The 27,960-nt window shown below is 35.4% G+C and overlaps 1 protein-coding gene across 1 annotated transcript; it reads left to right on the top strand.

Annotated features, from left to right (window-relative positions):
* The first annotated feature begins 6,885 nt into the window (after positions 1-6,885).
* On the top strand, positions 6,886-14,110 carry LOC149808595 (uncharacterized). Its single transcript, XM_089979720.1, has 2 exons — positions 6,886-7,983; positions 8,955-14,110. Exons 1-2 carry the CDS (start codon positions 6,982-6,984, stop codon positions 10,581-10,583), a joined length of 2,631 nt encoding a protein of 876 aa, XP_089835846.1. The 5' UTR covers positions 6,886-6,981; the 3' UTR covers positions 10,584-14,110.
* Positions 14,111-27,960: the final 13,850 nt, after the last annotated feature.

Below are 27,960 nucleotides of genomic sequence, written 5' to 3'. Positions count from 1 at the left end.
TATATAGGTCTCTTTTTCTCTCTCTCCCCAACCCTTTCCTCACTATCTATCTATATATCTATCTATCTATCTATATATATATATATATATATATATATATATATATATATATATATATATATATATATATATATATATATATTATCTATCTATCTATCTAACTATCCATCTCTATATCTATCTGTCTCTATATCTATCTCTCTCTCTCTCTCTCTCTCTCTCTCTCTCTCTCTCTATATATATATATATATATATATATATATATATATATATATATATATATATATATATATATATATATATATGTTAGTGTGTAAACAAAACAGTTCTTGGGGAGAGAAGGAAAGGGCCACATCCTGGTCAATCAGTTTATGATTATTGTACTTCACAACCAGGACGGCAATGTATTATATTTCCTCAATTTGGCTATTACTGTACATACAGGCTCCAATGTTCGAGTCCATGAATAAAAAAAATTGACCAAGATCTACCGTCGCATCATGCGCCGTCATATTTGGATTTATACATGCGTTGAAAGTACTTAGTAAAGCAAACACATATACCCTGATCGACTGGTGCATTATGCGACAGTAGGTAAGGGTAAATATTGTTTGCAATTGAACTAGGCTTAAAAGCGAGTTCATATGGTAGTTTTTATATTCTAGTCTATAGGCATGATAATTTTTGTTCAATAGGAAAAGTGAAATCGTTTAACTCGAGAAACAACGGGAATTTATACCTAACGAGCATGTTTCCACATATTTGCCTTGATGGACAAATGATTACATATTCATAAAAGAGAAATAATTAAATCATTAATCGATCTCCTAAAAAAATGTCTCGTAAGGTTTGTTTTCGTAAAAAACTGACAACATCTGACTGTTCCGTTTCTGCGTCTTCACCAACAGCAGTTTGGCTTCGGTTCGAAAATAAGCCCCTTCTCGTCCCTCGAGACTTGCGGGGAGCCTCTGATGCTGAGTTGTTAATGTGTGGGACTCGTGACCAGAAGGATGCGGGTTCGAACTGTGCCATCGCATCAACACGTATCGGCTTCTGTAGTGTGTCCCTGGGCAAGGCATATTTTAACTAGCCTCATCGCGATGTTTCCTTCCTGTATGTTGTTGTGCCGTAAAGCACCATTAATCCCCACCCACCACCAAACATCGCACGAACTTTTAGAGTGACCTTACGTTGTAGGTACAAAGGCGATGAATGATCTTAAAGGGTTGTCTTCTGAAATTATCTCTACAGGAAGGGTGGTGGTGGGGGCATTTACAAAGAAATCCAGATGCGCACTCATTAAAACTACCGCAGCCAAAGGTAGCATGGAACCGAAATTTGACTCAAACACATTTATCAGGCTGTTACCACGGGTTGGTCTTCTGGTGGCAAGGATATAATCCTTTTGTAAATTATGTGTTAAACCGCTTTCCTAGTGCAACTGGCTTCCACGAAATTCGCGCAATTAAGAGATAAAATTAGTGTAAAGTTAAACTGTATGTAATTAACCGACTGCATTACCTCCACTGACTCAGACTGGGTTTAGTGATATGTCTAATGTCATTATAGAACACTGGGAACATCCATTCAATGAAGAAATGTACAGTAGAACTTCCATTATCCGACACCCTATTAACCGTCCGTCTCTAGTATCCGTCAGAGCATTGTACGCCAAAATATTAAAAACCAGGTACATGTATATATGTAGATATCATGATATTTGTTGATGGCCGGGTCTAATTTATCATATTTTTAATGTATATATTCAATTATCCGTCTGTTCTCATATCCGTCATGGTCTCTGTCCCACCGTTCCGGTGGCCTAAGTGGTTAGAGCGTTCGCCTCGGATGCGGGAGGTCGCGGGTTCAATCCCCGGCCGAGTCATACCAAAGACTTACAAAAATGGTACTAACAGCTGCCAAGCTTGGCGCTTAGCATTAACAGGTTAGTATTAGGACTGGTAGGCCTGGTGTCAGGATAATGTGGTTGGGTGGGACATCATGCTACATGTCTGCGACATGATGCACTAGTGTTTGCATCACTATAAACTACCACACTGCAGACATCGTGGCGATAGGACTGAAAAATTGCTAAAGCTACGTTAAAAATCCAAATCACACACACACACACAGTCTCCGTCCCGCACCTGACGGATAATCGAAGTTATACTGTATTGACGAAACTCTCATTTTCAAGTTAAAATAATAGGGTCTTTTGGTTACAATTTGTATTAAAAGTGAAAGGGGTGATTATTTTATTTTTTATTTTCGTTAACACTGATACTGTTGGTGTGGGATAGGCCTATGTAGAGACATTACACAGCATTTGTGTCTGTCAGACTTTCAGAGCGTGACATCGTTAAAGAAAAGATTTTAATGATTGTGAGTTTTGTTCTTTATTTCTATATTTCTACATTATAACATGAATTTGTGTGTTGTATTGGCGAGCTTGCAGTCTTGTTCGGTAGCAGACGCTGTATCCAATTTTTTATTCTCACTTAATTTCGGTTTACAGTTAATATTATTCAACGTTAATTTGTCCAATTCAAACGCGATTGTGAAACAGGTCAAACTTTCTACATTAACATGTTGATTACTATATTTAATAAAATGTGTACCGTCTGTCGTAGAGTATTACATGTATATAATTGTGTTTGTGTGAGACGTAGCAACAGGTCGTGTAAGTTCAGTCACTGACAGTTTCCGTAATTCATATAAAAAAGTTTGTTATAAAAATAGTAAACCTTGAAGTACTGCTTTTACAATTTGGAGTTCGATTTTAGGAATTTCTTATCGACAACTCAGTGACTGCATAAATGTACACGAGAGGGTCTACACATTGTAAGGTACATCCTGATATGGATGGAAAGAGAGAAGAAAGAAGAGATAGAGATAGAAGGAGTAGAAAAAGACAAATGCAGTGAGCCTAAATTTGGAAATACAGGTGAATAACATACATAAGGACAGATATAATAAAGAAATGGGGAAAAAGTTGTTTCAAATGTGATATCACCACCATGACAATAAATGTGATATTGCCACCTTGTGCGATATCATTTTTCTCCCACTGATTAATAGATCTATGTAGGGGTTAGGACCGAGACAAAGAAATCCCAGTCAAGGAGCTGTATTATTTGTCTCCCTATAAGGCTATGTAGAGGGGGGAGACAAATAATGTAACCCCAGGATTGGGATTTCCTTGTCTTGGTACGAACACCGACATAGAATATTTTTCTCACCCAACATTTTTCAACTAAATTAAAATAACCGTGCACCCATGCAATTTAGTCAGCCGATTCCAAAGGTACTATTTTTGCTTCTAACTCTATATAAAGGTTATCATGTAGTGTACTCTATGTAGAATATAGCTATATATACCGCTCTTGGTAAAGGAAAATGAAGAAAAAAGTTTTAATATGATGTGTTGGAAGTATTGCTCAATGAGCGTCTCGAGCCAAGTGCATTTATTTTTACAAATACTGTGCATTAAGATGAATATTTTCCTGAACGTAATGGGGTGACCTGTCAACCCTAAGTACAAAAGTTCTACGCATAAGTAAATAGAAACATAAAAACATTTAATATCATTACTGTCTTATTATTCCATTTTTTTATGAATTTACCGCTTTTTCTACAACTTGAATTGATGCAAACGGTCTAGTCCGATAAATCAACCCCACACATATGTGTTGATACTGATGGACGACGTTGTGGGTCTGATGTCACCTGTACATTAAAATATGCAATTTTGCTGCATGCAAATCATTCCGGAACAAACCCGCGTACACTATAGACACATACAGGAAATTGGTAACAGCCATATCAAGCGCGAAATTCAAAATGGCCACAGGACAGATGGTTATGCTCTTCCAGGTGGATTTACAAGTCACCTAACATGATTTGCTCACGAAATATAATCTACATGTCACCAACGAACCCTTCGGCCGACGGTAGCTACACAGCCACGAGAAATACCAGTAAGTGTATAAAATGTACAACAATGTGTGCAGCCAAATTTGCATGCAGATAATTGCAGCTTTTAATGAATACGTTATATCAGCTTCTCACCCAAAAATCAATATCATCACGGGTGAAGGGCTGATTTATCGGCCTATAAACGGTCACGTGATACTGATCTAGAATTTTTGCACATCGATAAAATGTGCGGACTACTTTTGGTTCCTGTTTCCAGATCATTTTATGTGAAGTTTGATTTACATCAACGCCTTGCACCATAATAATAACAACAACATGCCACCACCCACCCACTCTGTGATTTCCGATCAAAAAGTACAAACTCCATATCAAAATCGCCCATTAGAAGTTAAATCAATGTACTTGCAGAGACCTTCGTGCACTCCAATACTTCCTCCTTTTGTTGAAAATGACATATGGCAGGCTTTACAACCCAATCTTCAGAATTTATTGCATTTCTCTCGATAACATGTTCCAGCAGCTGCTAAAAGGTCAGGGTCATATCATGAGCTGGGGATCTTACTAAAATGTATACGAGTTTACTTTTGAAAGATAGAAATGGGCAGAAAGCAAGAACAACGGATGATATAAAACACTGGTCACACGCAAGCGTATTGTTAGAGACATGATAAGCCTGGTTTAAACAGCATCAACGATTTTTAAAAACATAAAATAAAAAGTGACCTATAATAAACTACTTCGATAACTGCCATGACCCCCTCTGACACTACCGTTTATTACAAAATAAAAATCAACCACTCTTGGTTAACGAACATGGGGCTATGTAATGTGTCGCAGTGAAGAGGCTCATGAAAACAAAACTTCGAGTTACCTATCAAGTAACAGTTTGCAAAAGAAATCTGCTGATATAATACTAGTTGTTCGCCGTGACCTAGGTGTGTTTCCACACAAACACACCCAACATGTAGCTACACCGCAGTCTTTGTAGATACAGATATAATGGCACTGGGAGCCGGAAATGATTTTAAAAATAAACATTGTTAAGATAAATCGCTATACGTGCATATAAAACACATTACATGGTAAATCTTATGAAGGGCCGGATCTACAGCTTGAATTGGCAAAGGATTTGTTGTTGTTGTTGTTGTTGTGGGGTTTAACGCCATTTTCAGCACACGATAGGCCATATATGGCGGCCAGTATTAATGGTGGAGGAAGAAACCGGGAAAACCCCGGAAAGAACCACCGACCCACGAGAAGCTACTGGCATGCTTTCTCACATATCCACATTGGCTGAATCTGAGACTCGAACCGGCGCAGACAGGTGGGATGGCAGTGATCCGTAACGGCGAACGCTTTAGACCACTCGGCCACTCGGGGCCCCGGCAAAGGATTTACAAGCAACTATCGTGCATAGCAATTCTGAGACAATTATAGTGTTACATTTTCGAAAAGAACTGTACAATTTACATAATTCTCCTTGCTTTTCTCTGAAATTAGAAATCAGTTTTCAGTGCGCTTTACAAATTTATAGCATCGTTCGCAAAAGAATTAAATTTCAGAGAAAAAAGCAACCGAATTTCGTTGAATACTTTCTGACTCGTAAATGGTAAAGTGTTTATCTCGAATTCCAAAATATTAGCGGAATGTACAAAGACATTTTTCAGAATGTATGATATAATCTAAGTGAAATACTTAAATATGTAGGATGAAAGGAGTTAGAGATATATTGTTCAATCCAATATAATATATATTCCGTGATAATTTTGTAAGACTTGCTTTTATTCTGCAAGTATGGGGTTAAAGATTTTCCAAATAGAGTGTGATTTGGGATTTGGATTTTTGTTGTTGTTATTAAATGTAAAAATAAGCAACGTTTTCAAAGAAATCAATTACTTACACGACGATACATTAGTATGGGGACGTCCATTAATTACGTCAACAATTTTTAGGCAATTTTTTTACCCCCCTCCCTCCCCCCTTGTCAACAAATGTCAAACTTTCAGTGACCCCCCCAATCAAATTTTACCCCCCCCCCCCAAAAAAAAAACAATATTTTATAAGGCTGGCTTTTATGCTAAAAATAGAATTATGGAAATTAAAAGGTCTACAAATAAATTTTAATACATTTTTTTTTTACTTGCTTAACAGATTTCAAATTGACTATAACACTTTGAATTCATGAATTATATTCTAGCTTCTATCATCTTCCCATGGGAAAGCCAAATGTTCCTCAATTGTTATAATGGGCATAGTGGCTGATTCATTAGTTTCTTGTGGAACCGATACACCCGACAAGTGAACATCATCTTCATCTAACCATTCTGCGCTTAACATCTCTCCATGAGCAATAATTGCCATCAGCTCTCTATGTCTTTGGCCCAAGATCGCGTTGTCGGTGCTGTTGAACATGCTTCTTCAACATGACTTGTGAAGCAACATAGAGGTAAAATTGTTGACGTCAATTTATCTTGAACTCTCCCCCTCCCCATGTCAACAATTGTCAAACTTCTTCAAACCCCCTCCCCTCCTATTTTGTTGACATAATTAATGGACGACCCCTATGGTGCTTTGTGTTCATGATACATGTATTCATATTAAATAATAAAATCGAAGCTATCGATATATCGGACAGATCACGATACATTCTATTGATACTTGAAAATGTATCGCGAAACTTGAATCGTTTTTGCTTTTGTGCTAGTTAGTCACTTAGTTGTAAACATACGATAAATGCCCTTTTTTAGGTCAATTTACAGGCGTCTAACAGGCCAATAGACGTCACGTGCTTTATTTTCCTATCTCTTCCGCTCATAATCGGTGTATCAAAATATTGTTTCCTGTTATGAGTGCTGCTGTGTTCGGTCTTAGTTATCTTTAATGCCGCCTTTTCAAATATATTATCTTTTTCGATTGGTCATTACATTCATACGTGTCATATATCTTATAGTAACCAGTGGCTGTCTCCTCCTAGGAAGGGTTGCCCAGTACCAGCTTTCATTCTTTCATACACACCACTATCAACGACAAAAATCTGAAAGGAAAATGATTCTGTTGATATTGTTTATGTGTATCTATATAACAAAAACAGTGGACAACTCAACAAAAACTAAGCCAGAACTAGTTAAGTTCAATTTAATCACATTACCAACTCAACCATCTACTGAACAGATGGACATTGTGTTACGAACCCACGAAAAATGTTCTGGAACTACGTGTAAAAGGAAGACAAGAGATTCAAAGTTTCTGACAGAAAATATTGAGACTCTGGGCTGTTGTGCCAAATGCTCTTGTGCAGAAGACTGCCATAGATACGACAGATGCTGTCCAGATCTCCTTGAGAGATTACCCATAAAGGAGGAATGGGAGATAAGATTATATGAATGTCAGAAAGCTCAGCTCAAGGATTCCAGTAAGTCACCAATACGTTGGAAGCGTTATTGGATGGTCAGCAAATGCCCTCTGACCTTCAACGATTCAGATCTCCTAAACGTCTTTAAGGAAACTTCAAATGCCACAAATTTGAAGTTACATGTACCAGTCACAGACATAGAGAGTAAACTTACATATCGGAATAAATACTATGCGAAATGCCATAACGTTGAGAAGAAAAATTGGAAAGCTTGGCAATCGGAAGTCAAATGCCTATCAGTATCACACCGATTAAGTACAATGTCAGTAATACAGGCTGTTCGTAATTCCAATGACTGCGACGTGGTTTTCAAACCACCTCTAAATGTAGAAGTAGACGAATGCGACGATGTTGTCTCAGATTGCAACATAACAGGGCGTTGGGCACGACACGATCCAGTAGTTGAAGCTGCTTGTCATGCCTTTACGTCTGTGTTTAACATGTTGTACCGCAACATTTTTTGTTTCATCTGCAACGGTTCACCAGATGTACACAGAGGTTGTAAGTCAAAGACTCTGTCTTTTAGACCCATAGCCTTCTCGGCTCTTCTAGATCTGGACATTGTTTCTGAAGAGAAACTGCAGTCGCCTGACACCGGCCAATGCGCAGCAAACGAGATTTATGACCAAGTCATGGTAAGAATTGTTCTTCTGTCCAGCGTGGTCCTTGTCTTTGCCTAAATGTCATACTTGATAAGAGGTAAAAATTTGGTACTCATATAGGCATTCATAGGTACTTACCTTAACAAACAAAATGAAATAGAACAAGCCATCAGATTTTCTATGTTGAAGAGGAACTGTATTCCTAAAACCGATTTTTTTTCAGACTTAAGAGACCCCTGGACGCTTTGAAATATTACGAAAATGTTCTAATGAGTGAAGCTACGCAAAATGGTCAGTTGAACATATTTTGTCCCAATTCTCATTTTAAGTCATGAACCACTTGATCGCTAAATGTTATACAACATGAAAGACCAGTCTCTCTCTCTCTCTCTCTCTCTCTCTCTCTCTCTCTCGGTCTATCGTGGTCTTGTCCATGTGTCGCTATGTAGAAATAGCCCATACTTGTTGAAATAGTGTCGTAGTTCGTGATTGATATCAGTTTTACTCCGGGTGTCTGGTGGTTGTTTTTGATGAATGTTGAAAGGCTCAAATTCATCCGAAAATTCAGTTCTAAAATATCTTTAAAATCCTTTCAAGAAAGAGAAATTAAACAAAATAAGGACATTAATTACGTTTTGGGGTAAGGTTCAATATATATATATATATATATATATATATATATATATATATATATATATATATATATATATATATATATATATATATATATATATATATATATATATATATATATATATATATATATATATATATATATATATATATATATATATTATGTGTGTGTGTGTGTTTGTTTATTGTACCTTAGATAGATGACTGGTTGTCAAAGTAAGATGGAATTTGTAATTGTTCGAGTCCGTCAACAATTTGCGTGAAATGTGCAGAGAGATCAAGACTATAGTTTGCTTTTGTAAACACGATCTGCTTAAACGTTTTATTAATTCCATACAACATCTCTATTTTTATAATATTTGTAATTGCAGATGATATGCAGACAGACAGTATGCATGGAAGGAATGTCTCTACGAAAAGGAAGCTGTGTGTGTTTATATTCGACAGCTACAGGAGGAATGTGTTATGAAGTATTCATCAGGTTCACCCCATTCAATTTTAGCTTTGACCCAGAAAACTTTGCTAGTAGTTTATATTCAAACCTTGTCATTTATTTTCGTAACAACACTTCTTATATTGATCAACTGGAGATCTATGTAGAGAATTCGACAGTGATGACACTTCGTCATTTCTTCGTAAGATCTGTTTTTCTCGTCAAAGATATGCATCATCCACAAAGCTTTATTGATGAGTTTCTGAGCGAAGACAATTTTACAATTACATTTACGGAAGGTGTATTTCCTAATGTACAGTTCATAGTACACCTAGACAAGATTACAGTCTTTAACGGCTCAATCGTTTCTTCTCAGAATGGGTTGCCGTTAACTAAAGTATCGGCTTTTTTAACTGCATCTTCATGTTCAAATATGGACATTGTGCAAATTACAAACTTTCTTAGATGCCCTTTGATTCAATTCAACAGCTTTGATGACGGCGGTTTCACACGGAATGTGACTGGTTTATATTTTCGTAACCTTGCACTTTGGTTTACCAATGAAGAATTTGTAGATAGTAAAGATGGCGAGTCAATACTTATGTGTGCAAACTACTATGTTGGAAAAGTAAGTAAATTCTTGGAGATTATACGACAAGATAACGTTCAGACAACAAATGTACGTTGGACTCCTGCAGGGATTTTATCTATCATCGTCACGGCAATGTCCCTCATTTGTCTCTGTATGACTCTAGTTACATATTGTTTGTTTGCCATATTGAGAACACAGCCTGGCAAAAATAACATGGGTCTCTGCTTAACTCTTGTTGTAGCATATTTAGCTCAGTTTGGAATTGGTGCAACGAACGATGAATTGACGTGCAAAGTGATTGGTATTTTGATACACTTCTCTTGGTTGAGTGTACTATTTTGGATGAACGTATGCTGCTTTCATATGTATAAATCTATGGCGACGTTAGCACAAATAAATGCGACTAAAGGCGGAAAATATTTAATAATTAAGTATGAACTGTTTGTCCTCGTGAGTTCTGGCGTCCTAGTTCTGATAAACGTTGTGTTTTCATTGGTTAAAAGTGATGGTAAGAACTTTGGCTATGGAGGTGTTATTTGTTTTGTCAATTCTAAGTTGATGTTAGGCATAACGTTTGCTCTCGTTATCGGCATAGTTCTTGTCGTTAATTTTGGCTTCTTTGTGGCAATAATTATCAACATAAGGAATATCCCTAAGCTTGAAACTCGTATTAAGAATGATAAACATTACTTCAAAATGTATGCTCGTCTGTCGTCAATAACTGGTTTTACCTGGATATTTATACTGATTTATCTTTTCACCAAAAGTACCCTGTTTGCCTATTTATTCATAATTTTTGGTGCAGGACAGGGGATGGTTATTTTCTTTGCTTTCACGTTCAATCGTAGGACGTATGATTTGTATGCTCAATATATAAGAAAGAAATGGCCGCTACCAGATGTGAACCAATTATCAACGATGGAATGCAATACAGCAACACTGACTACACCTGATTGCTCCACGATCAAACTGTAAAGTCTCATCAAAGTAAATTTTAGTAATTTAAAAAAATATATTTGGCAACATAACAGACACCATCGATTGTATTTTTGCATCTTTTCTCAGAGTAGTTCATTTCGGACTCCATAGTTAGCGATATAGATTTAATGACCGGTAGTTTTCTAACACAAATTTGTATGCAACACAGATTCTTTTAATTAATATGGACGACCAACAGGAATATTTGCAATATTTATTTGTCGAATGTAAGGAATTATTATCTTCTTGTATTTAGTGACCCAAATATCCGATTTAAGGATGATCTCTTGCAAAGTTTTGGGTATTCAATTTTTTGAGAAATTGATATGTTTACATAGCTGAGGATCCCAATAGCTCTAAAATATTATAGACTGGTGTGCATTTTGTTGAGCGACCCTTAGTTGAATGTCTCTCCCAATTAAGATTCATTGTATAGAACAGTACTCTGTCACTTATCAACCAGAGCATCATAACTGAATTTAATTAAAAATTCATCAAATTTGCATAGTATAATGATCACAGGCTCCTCTTATCAAGTAAATTCAACGTTATTTTGATGAGTGAGTTTTTTATTATGAGATGCTTACTAATGACACCTGTTTGCTCCGCAATCTGAAGATATCGCACCAATTTACGGCAGGTCGTAAATGGCTAATGGTTTTGAAGGGTCTCTACATATTTTGTTCACATTGTCGTATTTATTAATATATCTGTTACTACAATTCTTAACATTGTATAAGTATTTTTTATTTTCCTTGTTTAATATGAGTCAGACGTCGCGACCACGCCATTTCAAGTCCAATCTCTCCTGGCACTGATAACGCCTAGATACGTCTAGGTCAATTTTGATGTTGTCTGGATGACGTAGTAATGTGATGATCATGCCATGTTGTTCATCGCTAATTTACTTAGAAGAAAATTATTTCTTTCACGATAGATAAAATACCAGACAGTTGCATTATGGTATATATCCAACTCGTATGAAAGATTTTGTTATATATTTCATAATGAAATATTGAAATGTGTCAATGGGAAAACATTTATCATCGCCACAGTGGGAATACCTATTTTACTAGCGCAGTGGCGATATCATGTTTTGAACTACTTTCCTTTCTAAGTTAGGACACATATTTGCCCTTATGTACGTTACTCAAACTTGTGTTTCTATCTTTATGCATATTTCATATTTTCATAATCTTCGTCTTTTCTCGGAAGGCTCCTGTCATCAAGATGAACAGATCTAAAACTACTTCATTACCTTATCATCTCTAACACATATCACGAGGAGTTGCTATTTTCTATCATCTCTAACACATATCACGAGGAGTTGCTATTTTCTATCATCTCTAACACATATCACGAGGAGTTGCTATTTTCTATCATCTCTAACACATATCACGAGGAGTTGCTTTTTTCTATCATCTCTAACGCATATCAGGTGGAGTTGCTATTTTTCTTTCATCTCTAACACATATCACGAGGAGTTGCTTTTTTCTATCATCTCTAACGCATATCAGGTGGAGTTGCTATTTTTCTATCATCTCAACACATATCAGGTGGAGTTGCTATTTTTCTATCATCTCAACACATATCAGGTGGAGTTGCTATTTTTCTATCATCTCTAACACATATCAGGTGGAGTTGCTATTTTTCTTTCATCTCTAACACATATCAGGTGGAGTTGCTATTTTTCTTTCATCTCAACACATATCCCGAGGAGTTGCTATTTTCTATCATCTCAATGCATATCACGAGGAGTTGCTTTTTTCTATCATCTCTAACACATATCACGAGGAGTTGCTATTTTCTATCATCTCAACATATATCACGTGGAGTTGCTATTTTCTATTATCTCAACACATATAATATTGAATTGCTATTTTCTATCATCTCAACACATATAATACTGAATTGCTATTTTCTATCATCTCAACATATATAATACTGAATTGCTATTTTCTGTCATCTCAACACATATAATACTGAATTGCTATTTTCTATCATCTCAACACATATCACGAGAAGTTGCTATTTTCTATCATCTCAACATATATATTACTGAATTGCTATTTTCTATCATCTCAACACATATAATACTGAATTGCTATTATCTATCATCTCAACATAAATAATACTGAATTGCTATTTTCTATCATCTCAACACATATCACGTGGAGTTGCTATTTTCTATCATCTCAACACATATAATACTGAATTGCTATTTTCAATCATCTCAACATATATAATATTGAATTGCTATTTCTATCATCTCAACACATATAATATTGAATTGCTATTTTCTATCATCTCAACACATATCATATTGATTTGCTATTTTCTATCATCTCAACACAAATAATATTGAATTGCTATTTTCTATCATCTCAACACATATAATATTGAATTGCTTTTTATCATTTCAAACACATTCCACGAGTGATTAATATTTTGTATCGTTTCAATTACATATCAAAGCGTAATGGAATTTTTGTTTAAAGTATACCATAAAGAAACTAATAATTCGAAACGTTCACAACCTATTCATCATAACAGTGAGTAAGTCCAAACAGCTACTTAACAGATTTTATTAATATATTCAATCAAATTTTCCTTTAAAAGTGTGTTTTACTTGACCTCAGGTATTACAGCTGTAAAATTGTCTAAAATGTCAGTTCAGTCATTTTTAGCTTCCATGACTGGTGGGGCAAATTCGTTACAAAAAAGGTAATACATGAAGTCAAATTTTGCGACATTATGCGTATTATCATTCATGTTTGTAGTTTGTAAGGGTATTTGAATTAATATTTGGAATACCACTTTTCTAGTTGAATGGGTCTGTACTGTAGGATGAGTCATTCTAACAGTGCGTAGATCCATTCATAAGTACCATGGTTGAATCCAGGTAAACGTCACGTATTATGAATAGAGGTCATGAGGTTTTTAAAAGACTATGCCGACCCAATTCTTGATTAGCTAGTATAATGCACGTGCCTGATTGCCGGTTACTATGTGCAACGTAAATGAGTCATTGAACCTCTCTCTCTGGTTCAATTAATACGTCTTAGCATTCTACACAACATAATTTGGATTAGGCATTCTTAGTTGAACCACCACTGTTGGAAGTTATTTAGTTGAATTAAATGATTGAATCATTTATTTCATTTAACATTTCCTTGGAATTACATTGATCGATATATTCAGAATAATTGGAATAATCGCTGTACATAAATATTGTGAAATCATTTAGCGACATTTTGATATTTATAGCTGTGACGGGATTACTGTAAATTCATTTACAGACATTTTGGGATTATATCATAGTGATGCTTCAATACTGTTGATGCATCGGTACATTACTGATATTACTTACCATCATTCGGAATTCCATTGGAACCCATCCCGTTTACTTTTGGACTTGAAATAACTATATAAGACTTTAGGACATCATTCATCATGTTGTAAGTTTGTTTTACTTTTCTACTTTGCATTTAAGAAAATAGATCATATTTTCAAATAAACAATGTTTTCGCTATTTCTTACTACTTTTTTCAGAGTTATATATATATATATATATATATATATATATATATATATATATATATATATATATATATATATATATAGGTTCCCATGATATTGTGAGTTCTATGGTAAATGAGCTTCGGATTTTTCGGCAATTTTTCTGCGTAGCGCCACCCCCCGTGTACATATTTTGTATGCACTACATAACCCTAAGTTACTAGTTCTACATCACCAGCTGATTTCGGGAAAATCTCGGGATGACTGACCAGTTCACCCTTTTAAAAATACACCCATGAACATTACCGTTTCCAAATAATGGCCGTTCCCCATGTTCTCAAATTTAATTCATATCTTCTTCAAATAGTTATCACTGTAACAAATCGGTTAACCAGTTCGTCGTCTGATAATGGCCAGTGATGTTATGCGAGAGCCAGATCACATGATTACCGTATTTTTCAAGAACCAAGACATCGAATACATGGTAGCAAATAAGGGTCCACATGTGAAATATGGGCGGTTGTTGTTTTCTGGTGGCTTTCACAACTTAAATATGTTGACTTTAAACTTTGTTGTACACGATTTATTACTTTTCACTGGAACACCGCGAGTTGCTCAAATAGCCCGAGGTCGACATGTTCTTTCATGCTCATGTTTGTGGCCCATTTTCATCGACAATCTGACGCTACTCTCCTCGTCACGGGGGTGGGTGGGTTAGAGATGTATTTCTTGAATTCTTTCTGATAAGTTTCTGTTGGACGGCACAGATAGCATGGAAGTACCATCCCTATTTGAAGCTGATTTAAACTTGGTGTAAGATATACATCAAGTTCCAAACGTAGGACCAGTATATGCCATTGTACAAATACTTTTTCGGCATCACCACGATATCAGAGTAACTCCCGTTGCCTAACCTGGAATCTACATGGCGACTGCTTATCGATCGTTGTCATCTGATTTAAACTGGAAATTAAATGCATTTCAATATAGAGCAATGAACAGAAAATGAAATATAAATGTGTTCAAGATAAGTGTTTTAATTTACGTATTCGAGGGGCCCCGAGTGGCCGAGTGGTCTAAAGCGCTCACCGTTCCGGATCACTGCCATCTCACCTCTGTCTGCGTATGTTCGAGTCCAAGGCTCGGCTAACGTGGGTACGTGGGAAAGCCTGCCAGTAGCTTCTCGTGGGTCGGTGGTTCTTTCCTGGGTTTTCCAGGGTTCTTCCTCCACCAGTTATACTGGCCGCCATATATGGCCTATCTTGTGCTGAAAAATGGCGTTAAACCCTACAACAACAACAACAACAACGTATTCGTCAATCGCAAAGTATATATATATATAGATATCAGCAGGTAGGCTGATAAATCAGCCCCTCACCCGTGATGATATTGATTTTCAGGTGAGGGGCTGATACCATCTATTCATTAAAAGCTGCAATTATCTGCATCGAAACTGGATTGCACTCATCGGTGTACATTTTATACACTTACCGGTATTATGGCTCTGCAGCTACCGCCGGATGTAGAGTTTGTTTGGTGACATGTACATTATATTTCCGGAGCAATTCATACGTTTGATGACTACTTGTAAATCCCCCTGGAATAGCGCAACCATCTGTCGTGTGGCCATTTTGAATTTCGCGCTTGATATGGCTATTACCAATTATCGGTATGTGTCTAAAGTGTACGCATCTTTGTTCCGGAATTATTTGCATGCAGCAAAATTGCACATTTTAATGAACAGTTACCATCAGATCCACATATCGTCCATCAGTATCAACACATATTTGGGGGCTGATTTATCGGACTAATCACTAGGAGAGGTGGTTGTTTTCGTTTTCCACAGAGGTCACAGCAGGTTTGTAGTTCATAAACCGATTCTCTAGAAGTTTACTATCCAATCAAGCTTGACTATTTAAACCAACGCGAGTAAAATGGTCGATCAAAGCGAGATCAGTTTTAAACATAAGTTGTTAACTATTTAAAATGTCTTAATATATGCAACAGCTAAACAAAGATAACATGAAAAATAGTATTAGCGTATCGTGTCTTTTTACGAACAATGTTTGCAAAATATAATTTATTCCTTAGGCACATACATCTGGAGTTACTGAAGTTAAGCCTATGCCTATCAGAACAGTAGCCACTTTATACAGACATATATATCAACACATTGGCAGATAGTACTGGTATCGTATCACAGAAACAGTGTAGTAGTTGTCACGATGCTTTTTCGTATAAGGTTCATTGACTGTATATATAACAGTTCGCAATGAATCCAAAACAATCAGCCTTTCTAAGGTGTTTTTCGTGCGCAAAAGTGGGTCACAATGACCGAAGTAATAGATGGGGCTAGGCACTGCTGCCGATTCTTCAATTCCGAAATTGAACAACTCCAGGGCTAGTACTTGGCAAGAAATATAATCAAAACAAACAAAACCCAAAATCATTCAAAATAAAACGTAGGTCGTGTTGACCTAATTTTATACGACGTAACGATTACCTTATGCCTTGATTTATAATGTTTAATGACAGTATGATAAAGAATCAGAATATTATGTTGTCAAATTGAAACTGCCTTTTAAAATACTACTAGGGCTCCAGGGAGTTGGTCGGTCTGTGTAGAGTTTGCCCCACAACTCTAACATTGTTCTAGTTTTTGAGCTCTCTTCCCCTCAGCCACGTAATCGACTTTAATAAATAACTCAATAAGTAGGATCGTATTGGCATAAAACCTTGCCCCAGAACTTGAACCTGAAACCAAGTCCCAGTGCATACATTGTAATTCCCTTAAATTAAAATGAGATATTTTTGGTTAAACAATAACTGACAAACAATTTGCAAAATTCCTACCAAAATGTACCCAGACAGATAAATAATGTAAAAAGAGACGTAAACAATAATTTGTCCTAGATTTTATTCAAGGTGGGAAGCGTACACCGACGCAAGGATGTCAATATAAGCTTTCCCTATTACTTTTAATAGTAGACTTAGAGATGACAAATATGAATATATGATTTCAAAACATTGATATCAAGCTGAATTGATCTGGGAATGGGGGTCGGGGTAGGTTGGGTGGGTGTCTAATTGATGTTTTCGCTTAAAACGTTGGTCCCTTCAGAGTTAAATGGCTAAAGTGGTAGCTACAAACGTTGTGGGGTCCAGGTTACCTCTCATAATAACTAATGTTAATTACCAATTAGTTTTGAAATATCGTTATATTTCAATTCACAAAAAGACTCTGTGTTTCACACACTATTATGGAACCGTTTAGCCTGGAGATGCAAGCCCCTTCTGAAAATAAAAGGATGGAATAAAGCTTTTCTTCGAACGCGCAGGTGCCGTCATGGAACAAATCTTAATTTCATTACACTGTACGCAGATGACGGTACACAAATATACCAATTTGCAGTGTAAACTTTGTCTCTGTTATCCTTTTTCAATCTGTTATGTATGCCAACTTTAAGCCAGACTTCTGTGTAGAAGGTTGTATGTATTATCTGTTTACGTGGCCGAAATTCAACTGACTGATAAATGCTATTACAAATTAAACCTTAACTTTTACAGATATGCATTTTTAAATATTTTACTGATATGCATTTAAAATCATTTACTGATATGCATTTAAAATCGTTTATTGATATGCATTTAAAACCTTTTCTGACATGAATTTAACATCTTTTATCGATATACATTTAAAACCTTTAATGATATGCATTTCAAACCTTTTCTAATATGCGTTTAAAACCTTTCCTGATATGCATTTACAATCTGTTATTGATATGCATTTAAAACCTTTCTGATATGCATTAAAAATCTGTTATTGATATGCATTTAAAATCTTTTCTGATATGCATTTAACATCTTTTACTGATATGCAATTAAAATCTTTTACCGATATGCCTTTAAAACCTTTTACTAATATGCATTGAAAACCTTTCCTTATATGCATTTAAAATCTTTTACTGATATACATTTAAAATCGTTTACTGATATGCATTTAAAAGCTTTTACTGATATGCATTTAAAAGGTCATACACGTTTGCACACAGCTTTCTTGCAGTTTTCTTCTTTGTTTTACTTTAAAAAGTAATTTGATAATGATAGGATGTTTTCTCTTCTATATTCTTTTAGTTATGATTGATTCCTGATTTTTATTCCAGCTAATGATAGTGATGCACCAAATAATCTATCTATCTATCTATCTATTTATCTATCTATCTATCCATCCATCCATCCATCCATCCATCCCAGCTCTTATCCTTGATTCATGAGTGATATACATAATAGTTAATACATTCAATATATTTACACATATAAGTCCCTAATCATTCAGTACTTAGAATGTCACTAGTTTCGCTGGCATGTATTTACAATTCATTTACATACAATAATATCATCAGTCAAATCTTTCGATATGTGTTTGTATAATTGCAATGCGAAAAGGTTCCTATGAAGGTATTTCTGTGTAGAGAAAAGTCACGACTGTTGGTAAGGGATTCAAATTCACATGTATTTTTCCTTCTACGAGGTAACGACCACTCCGGTGGTCTAAGTGGTTAAAGAGTCCTCCTCGAATGCGGGAGGTCGCGGGTTGTAATCCCAGGCGAGTCACAACAAAGACTTCTAAAAATGGTACTTGAATCTTCCTCGCTAGGTACTGAGCATTAAGAGGATATTGTTAGGACTGGTCGGCCTGGTGTCAGGATAATGTGACTGGGTGGGACATTATGTCTGTGGCATGATGCCCCGGTGCAGAACATCGCTATAAACTGTCACACTGCTTACATCGTAGCGATATGACTGAAATAATGTTAAAGCTACGTTAAAATTCCAAATCACACACACACACACACACACACACACACACAACACGTACACATACACACACACTACGAATTACCAAGCAATATGATGATAATTAAAGTTATATTTATATCCCAGCATTTACTAAAACATTACAAACACAAATTCGAACAACACGCTCTTCAATTAAGATTTTCCATTGCAAAAATATGTTGTTTTTTTATCGTCAGTTTAACTCCGATAATTCATCGTGGTGTATGTACACAGTTCCACAACGCAGTACATGTATTGTTTACGTTCGTAATGACAAGGTGTCTGTTGAAATGTACTCAGAGTTTTCCTTTATATATTTTCCTCTCTCTTTATTACCATATGGAAAGACGAACATTAATTTTTGTTTCTTAAGAATGGTGAATTAAACTCCACCGTTGGTATTAATAATGCATACATCACTTACCTCTAGAATCCCAATCTCACAGATATGACACACTTAACAAGAATTACAATCGTTGATGGATCAAACAGATTTGTAAGAAGTGGAAAAATCGCAACGGTATAACAGCGTTCAGTTGTTTCACCACAAAACTTTATAAAAAACTGCCGAATCTACCCAGACAGATTTCAGACTGTTATGAAAACAGAAGAAAGAAAAACACCAGCAGCCTCAAAGACGATGATTGCGTCTTTCGTGAATGGACAAAGACGATGATTGCGTCTTTCGTGAATGGACAAAGACGATGATTGGTCTTTCGTGAATGGACAAAGACGATGATTGCGTCTTTCGTGAATGGACAAAGACGATGATTGCGTCTTTCGTGAATGGACAAAGACGATGATTGCGTCTTTCGTGAATGGACAAAGACGATGATTGCGTCTTTCGTGAATGGACAAAGACGATGATTGCGTCTTTCGTGAATGGACAAAGACGATGATTGCGTCTTTCGTGAATGGACAAAGACGATCATTGCGTCTTTCGTGAATGGACAAAGACGATGAAAACTAAAAGTATAAGAAGAGTTTCAACTGCCGAATCGTCATTTCTGAAACGTGTGACAACGTTGCTGACACATTCAAGCACTTCGAGACGAAAAGAAAGGAAAGTCTGGTTTAAAAATATGACGTCAGCACACTCTTCATCAAAATTAGAGAACAAAGAAGTCAAGAAAAATTGCGAAAACAACCGATGACTTCTGTGCAAACTTTCTTACCTTTTTCGTATGCTCATCGGACACATCCAGCATCCAAATCCAAAATATAATACTAACCTAAAAGCATCGAAAAGTGGGTGAAATTCTTGGAAGTAGCAGAATGGATCAAATTTTGGTATGTATTTATCCAGCTCAAAACAAAAATCGCTCAATCGAAACTAAGCTCACAAGTTTAGATCTGTAAGATATAAGACAACGAGGCCGTGGTTACAAGAACAATCGAGGCACACCAACACAATCAACATAAAACATTCCAATATGTTATACCAAGGTGGCAGGAATCGATCATCAGTGGCAAGACAATTTGGCAGATTATCTCATTTAACTTCGTACAATCTAGGTTAGAAATATTTGTTTTCTTTTATAGATGTGTTTTAAAATCAGCTAGGATCATTTCTTTAACATCCTTAACATGTTCAGAGCTCGCAACGAGCTTTAATTATCGTTTTGAAATAAAACGGTTTGCATATCTATCTATCTATCTATCTATCTATCTATCTATCTATCTATCTATATATATATATATATATATATATATATATATATATATATATATATATATATATATATACATAGGTGTCCTAGTGGTTAGAGCGTCCGCCTCGGATGCGGGAGGTCGTGTGTTCGATCCCCAGCCGAGTCTTACCAAAGACTTAGAGAAATGGTATTAACAGTTGCCTCGCTTGGCGCTCGGCATTAAAAGGTTAGTTTTAGGACTGGTCGGTCTGTTTCCAGGATAATGTGACTGGGTGGGACATCATACTACATGTCTGCGGCATGATGATCCAGTGTTAGACATAATAAAATGGTAAAGCTACATTAAAAATCCGAATCACACACATAGACACACACTAAAACATGTTGAATAAAACTGAATAGCATCGCTATAATGTGATAAACATGCCATTACACACTCAGTAAGATCTATAGCTAAATAATGGTAAATGAAGGGAATGTTTAACCAAGACAATAAAAATACATCTAGGACAAAATATCATAGTTAATGAGCGCGATAAAATGTACCTTTCTATTAACATGATGACAGAGACATTCCTGGGGTGTATTTTGTGATTTATCAAAAGATCTTGTTAAGGTCTGGCACAGAGGCTTGATATTTAAATTGAACGAATACGTCTTTCAGGTAAACCTCTGCAACTGTTTAAAAAATATCCAGCTGCAAGAATATTTATAGGACTGTTTTGAAACTTTGTGAAAAGTCTACAAAGAAACATAAAGTATCAACAATCTAGAAAATGGAAATGGGACAAACTCTAAGTGAATTACTCCCTCTGTCAATATAAACAATATCTAACGTTTATTTGCAGTTTCAGTCTAAATTCTACTAAAGGTTTTATTTTATATCATCAGCATTGGTCTCATGCATCTACCTTACACAGATCTTAAATTAAATCCTAAATATGCAGTGTAATATGCCTAATGATTCGTCTAAACGTTGAATTGAACCTATTAACTGAATCGAGATAACTCCCTAAAATAGATTTTTTTTTGTAATATAATATTGCGAAGACAATAGCAGTTCTAAAGAAGAAAAAAAGTGGGAGAGGACACAAAGAGGAAAATTAATTATTCGATTGAAAACATGCAATGATTCTAAATCAAAATAAATATCAATGGCAGTTTTATTCATATAAAATCCATCTGGAACAGACAAACCTACTTCGTCACTCAATGCAATAAACTGATACGGGTTAGAAAAGAAAAGATAAAGAGATTTCTAAGTTGTCAATTGTGTTATCTGATGATGCGTCCTTCAGATATAGGGTATTTTGCAGAAAAGATCTAATGCAGCTGTAAAATAAAATTGCATTTTAATAAGTCTTAAATTTAAAACTTTTTACATGTCCTTGCAAAAACTAGACCGCTCTGGTGGCCTAGTGGTTAGAGCGTCCGCCTCGGATGCGGGAGATCGTGGGCTCGATCCCAGGCCGAGTCATACCAAAGACTTACAAAAATGGTACTAACAGCTGCCTCGCTCAGCATTAAGAGGTTAGTGTTAGGACTGGTCGGCCTGGTGTCAGAATAATTTGACCGGGTGGAACATCATGCCGCTGACATGTGCTAGACATCATTATAAACAGCCACACTGCAGACATCGTAGCGATATGACTGAAACATTGTTAAAGTTACGATAAAAATCCAAACCACACAAACACACACTCCCTGCCAAAACTGATGAAAGTATTATCCTTGCTATGTAAAAATTGGATCATTTATCTGCATCTTAGCGCAGGGAGGGAGATAAACAAGCGTCGTATACCACAACAAATCCCAATACCCATCTTTCATGTATAAAAAGTGAAATTCGTTATTTGTAATTATATATGTATGTATATATATATATATATATATATATATATATATATATATATATATATATATATATATATATATATATATATATATATATATATATAGGGTAGTATCTCTTGAGAAACCATTTGATGTCGAAACGTTGTGTAATTTAAGATAAGTTCTTGTGATTGTTGTCAGTGGAATGTCAATATATATCAATTTTGTTAAAGTAGATATGGAAATTAGAACACAGTATATTTTCACACTACCCCACTCAACGAACACCACACTTATTCAAAGTGCTTATTGTTCATCATACAGCTATATAATGAAATCAGCAATGTCTGTAGCCAGGTAAATATCTGCTTGTTTACAATTTTGCATTGGAATAAATTACGATCAAGTATAGCATTCTGCAGTTAATTGGTTGGTTTCAAGGCTCATAAACTATATGTCAGTGTTTCATAAAAGACGAAGATGCACAGATTGCATTCAACTGTGATAACGTCGAACAATCAGCATCCTGGATAATTCTAAGAGAGTTAAAACAATACAGAACGAAGATGAGTAAATTACATACTTTAAGTGGATAAATAAACGCATCCCTATTTTAATAAATTTAAGAGTATAATTTGAAGATCTCGTTAACTCAGTCTACAACGATAAGACATAAACAGGGATAAATTTATAGATACAAAACTCAGTTTAAAATAGCACGTGTTGACTCAGTAAATGAAGAAGCGGTAAAAAAGAAAAACAAATGTAGAAAGTTTAAATTAAACTTAAACCATTCATAAGTTTGAAATATTGGAATAAAACATTTCAAGTTGCTGAAAATAAAAGTGCAAGATTTTAGTTTGATGAAAATATCTAAAGCTAGATCATGAGGTACAAAGTGTTCCCTGGAGGTCTTGTTTTGTTCTAAATGAAAGAACACTATTTTATTTATAAAACATCTACGTTTCTTTAAGTTCAGTTGCTTACGCAAACATCAATCAATTGTGGTAACAAGATAAATGGACAAAAATAAATAAATACACTAATTTCAAAATATTGTTGCATGAATATTATTTACACATGCAAGGGAGACAAATAAGAATCTACGTAAGTCAAACGGATGAGCGGTGGCAGGAAGATATTGAGGATATGCAAACATATGAAAATATAGCAATGAATACAAATAAAGTTCGTCAATGATATGCGTCTTCTCAATCTGCTCTTGGATTCAGAAAGTAAAACCGAGAATTAAGTTGACAGACTCCATGTTTGTACATAAATATTTTTGAAATCGAAAACATGAAATAAATGCAGTTTGATGAAAGAAAAGTGTTTCACAAAAAAGCATTAGGTAGTGTTTGGAAAAGCAAGCACTAAGTATTTTCAACTTACTAAGACAGAAGAGAATCTATAGTAGAAAGGTTTAAAAGAGCTCGAAAGACTTGAATATGAACGTATTTCACTCAAAATGGAATCCTAGAAGATGTGATCTCTTTTAATCAAAACTTACTGAGTGATACAATCGAACAATCACAGATCATTACAATAAGTCTGGAAGAAGTATGCAAGGAATTAAGAAGGAGATCAAAGTCAAAGCAATGACCAAACTATTCAATTACCTTCACAACTTTGTAGGAAAAAGTTAAAAGAAAGCAAGCTATTTTAGATTATCTGATGGATTAGAGAGAGAAAGACTTGATGGCAGAGAATATAGATAGCATATTATATCAACAAGAGTTATCTTTGTTTACAGACTAGATAACTGCATACAGTTTGGCGTAGTTTTCCATTGTTATATTAGAGACCTTCAGTTGTATATAAGGGAAGGATTGAACAATTATCCTTAGTCCTATTTCTATTTTTTAAATTTATTTTCAACATGCAGAACTGTTGGAGATTGTGTTTAGATTTACCCTCAGAGGAATCATCTATTTAAATTATCTACTGGAACTTCAAAGTGCGTATATGACTTTGGAGTAAACACTTTTTGTGGTTATTTGTGAATTAATTCAAGAACGTTCTGGACAATACCACTGTGATACATGAAGGTTGATGGCTTTCTGCACATCAACAGTTTCAAGACCTGGACTTCATTCGGAACACGCTATTCATTTAGAATTGTGGTAGCACTTTTAGGATTATTTTGGGATTTAATTAAAAATACTGTAAGTTCCTCTTAAATTTTCATTTTAACTTAGAGAATTCTAATTATTTGTTATGTTCTACAAAACTTATTGCTTTTATTTCTTTCGGTTACTTATCTTAAGACCACTGAGTGGTAACAATACGCACATCCGTTTAGATAAAATATATAAATAATGCTAGGAATTGCTAAAAACTTTAGACCGGTTAAAGTGCTTGTTTGCTATTTTAAAAAAGAACCCTACTTTGCTCATGAATGGAAAATCTCACGTTATATGAGTAGTTATATAGGGAAACCCTAGTCTAGTATTTGTCAAATTTAAAGCAAAATAAATTAGAATCATAAGTGTTTGATGTTGTTTTGTTTTAGATTATAGTGGTGTAAACTGTCCGTTGAAAGATCAGTCAGCTTACTTAGTATCTACCATTAAACTCCTAAGCAAATGCAACTCATCCTGATTACATGATTGCATTCAAACAAATTATTACATTCATCAACCAATAAAACTGCAATTATAACATAATAATATACAAAGGATCGCACATCAATTGACAAGGTAAGTGCTGTATTCACATTGGTAATCATTCCAGTGTGTATTCATCTGACTGATCCCCAGAGTGAACGGCTGGCTTATTAGTTGCTTTCATGAAATTTCGTTACCATGATGAATAAAGGTTCATGAATGATGTTATGTGTTAAGCTTATTTTAAAATAAAAGAAAAAAATTGTAAACTAGCTTAATATTACAGTTAAAGTAATATTAGTCCGAAATGTGTAATTGGCATGTTGTTATAAGGCGAGTAATTTTTAAACCTGCCGTTTCATTTGTACCCCACTATCACGACAGGGATCCCAAGGACATTACGTGTTGTAACATATGAGTAATGCTGCAGTCATAAGCTAATACTCATCAGATATGACATTAACTGGGTTCAAATAAATAGCACATCGTGCTAACTTTTCCTATTATTCATATGTACACTGAAATTCCATAATGAATAACTACTGGATTAGGAACCTCTATGGGTTTATTCGATTCCTTTCGCCTTCATGTTCATACGATGACGACAATTTACACTGGGTATTAGAAGACGTACATACAAGTGTAGAGGTTCACAAATGTAAAGCGTAAATTAAGGTGAAATGAAAGTTTGAATTTAATAAATGGAACTTAGGCTAATCCATCTTTGGAAATCAGTTTATTGTGAGTACCTATGAACTTGTTCAATTTTGACAAGTAAGTATTGGTGGGAGTTTCATGGATCAGGAGAGAGAGAGAGAGACAGAGAGAGACAGAGAGAGAGAGAGTGAAACGAACGAATACAGATATAGACAGATGGATGAATCGAGAGGAATATATTGATAAACAGGTCACGAACCCTAATTTACGTGAGTATGGGATGCAAACTCTCCTAGTTCTACAAGTTTAGTTCGGAGCTCGATGGTAACCTTGATAATGAGTAAAAATCTAATAAAGTCTTACTAGAGATGGTGTCCAGACGTTGATCTATCATTTAATAAACATCTCGGACAGGTCTGCATAACCAAATCGTATGATAGGCTTTCAGCACTTTTCACTGACCGCAAATATGTGAAGTTAATAACCCCAGTCATCGAACGCAGCTCAGCGTTCCTCATCTCTTCTGTTACATGAATATACACCAGCAAATTTCATGCAATAAGACATGTGTGACCAAATGTTGTTACAGACAGCTTCACAGCATTTCTTTTTTTATATTTGTGGTTTATTTTCTTGAAGGGGGTGTGTCTGAGTGTGAACTCAATGGAATGAAGAGCGGGCCATTCTAAACGAGAACCCAAATACCGTCTCAATATTTCAGATCATAGCCCATGTTAGTAACATTAATTACTTTGTTCATTAGCTGGATAACAAACTCGTATCTAGTGCGCAGGACATTTTCATGAATGTTTAATATGTGAAGAGACACTGGAAATCTTATAGACATCGTTATGCTTGGTTGTGTTTTCTCACCTAAATCAGTGAAATAATTGTGGACAGAAAGATTACAATGCCTGTATCTCACACCTCATGTCATGACCATGCCTAATAATGAAATGAAATTTGTTGAAATGGGTGTATTTATTGTGTTCATGTGTGAGTGCAGGACAAAATGAGAGCCAAATGCTATTCCCTGAGAAAACACCAAGGCAAATTACCTTGGCTGGGCCCGCAATCCTTTTATGAATCCAGCGCTGTACCAGATCAGTTATACCTCTCCCTGAATAGAACCGAGCAGAACATTTTTTTTTTTTGACGTATGCAAAAGTGCCCAGATTCAACTTTAATACATAATGCATATTCAAAACAGTGAATCTTAAATTAATGAATCAATTAATTAATCACAAGTTGTGATATTATATGTTTCTCATCAACAGGAAGGAGCAAAGACAATGCCTGGTCGAACAATTTTCGTAATTCACAACATCAAAACAACTTCAACGACTATAAGGAAATGGTTGTACACAATGCAACGAAGTGAAAGTAATGCTGGATGAAGTGTTGGAGTAAGGACTCAAGCGTCTCGCAAAAAAAAAAAAAAATCCTTCTTGTTTCTACTTGTACATTAGTTAAGAAGAAAGATGGAACTATTATTCATCATTGTATATATTATTGATTGCTTAACAATATTGTCTTATTCGATGCATGTCCACCCCAAAGAATTAAATATATGTTCGAGAAGATTGATTATCTATGATATCGAAATCAGACAGACCTACTAGAAAGTTCATCTCGCTGAAGACTCAAAGGCCGAAACATGCCTCTGTGGCCATGTTCCGAATTTACGAATTGAACGTCATGTCTTTCGGTACGTGAGTGCAGATGGGATTTAGCACTCCGATTGTATACCATCGGTACAAAGCATAAATACGGTAAAACAACACGTGAGTGCAGATGGGATTTAGCACTCCGACTGTATACCATCGGTACAATGCATAAATACGGTAAAACAACACGTGAATGCAGATGGATTAATTGGGCAAGTTCACATGTCTCAGATTCAAGAAAATACACACACACACACACACACACACACACACACACACACACACACAATGAAATAATCAGAGACACTCGTAATTTTGAGTTAGTTCGAGCTCTGTAATCATTTTCCCGCCAGCTTTTATGCGAATAGCTTCTTTTAAATCATTTAAAATACGAAACACCGTGCAAAGAATAGGGTACAATTCTTTTTAATAAAACAGGATTTACAGTAACTTATCCTCTCCACTTTAAGGTAAAATTAGCCTGAGAGATCAGCAGCATCCTTTTTATTCCTACTCAACCTCCACGTTGTTCTTGTTATTACACTACTTTGGTCGATCGCTAAAGATGCATACGGTCACTTTCACCTCAGACAGATTATGT

The sequence above is a fragment of the Sinohyriopsis cumingii genome, chromosome 1 (genome assembly GCF_028554795.1).
Source record: "Sinohyriopsis cumingii isolate HCF-2022 chromosome 1, ASM2855479v2, whole genome shotgun sequence".
NCBI lineage: Eukaryota > Metazoa > Mollusca > Bivalvia > Unionida > Unionidae > Sinohyriopsis > Sinohyriopsis cumingii.
Note: the sequence above shows the minus strand (reverse complement) of the source record. Positions and strands in the feature narration are given on the sequence as shown.

Coding starts and splice junctions, on each gene's coding strand:
- LOC149808595 (XM_089979720.1), top strand. CDS start 6,982: ATGATTCTGTTGATATTGTTTATGTGTATCTATATAACAAAAACAGTG. Junction 7,984..8,954: donor AGATTTATGACCAAGTCATG/GTAAGAATTGTT, acceptor TTGTAATTGCAG/ATGATATGCAGACAGACAGT.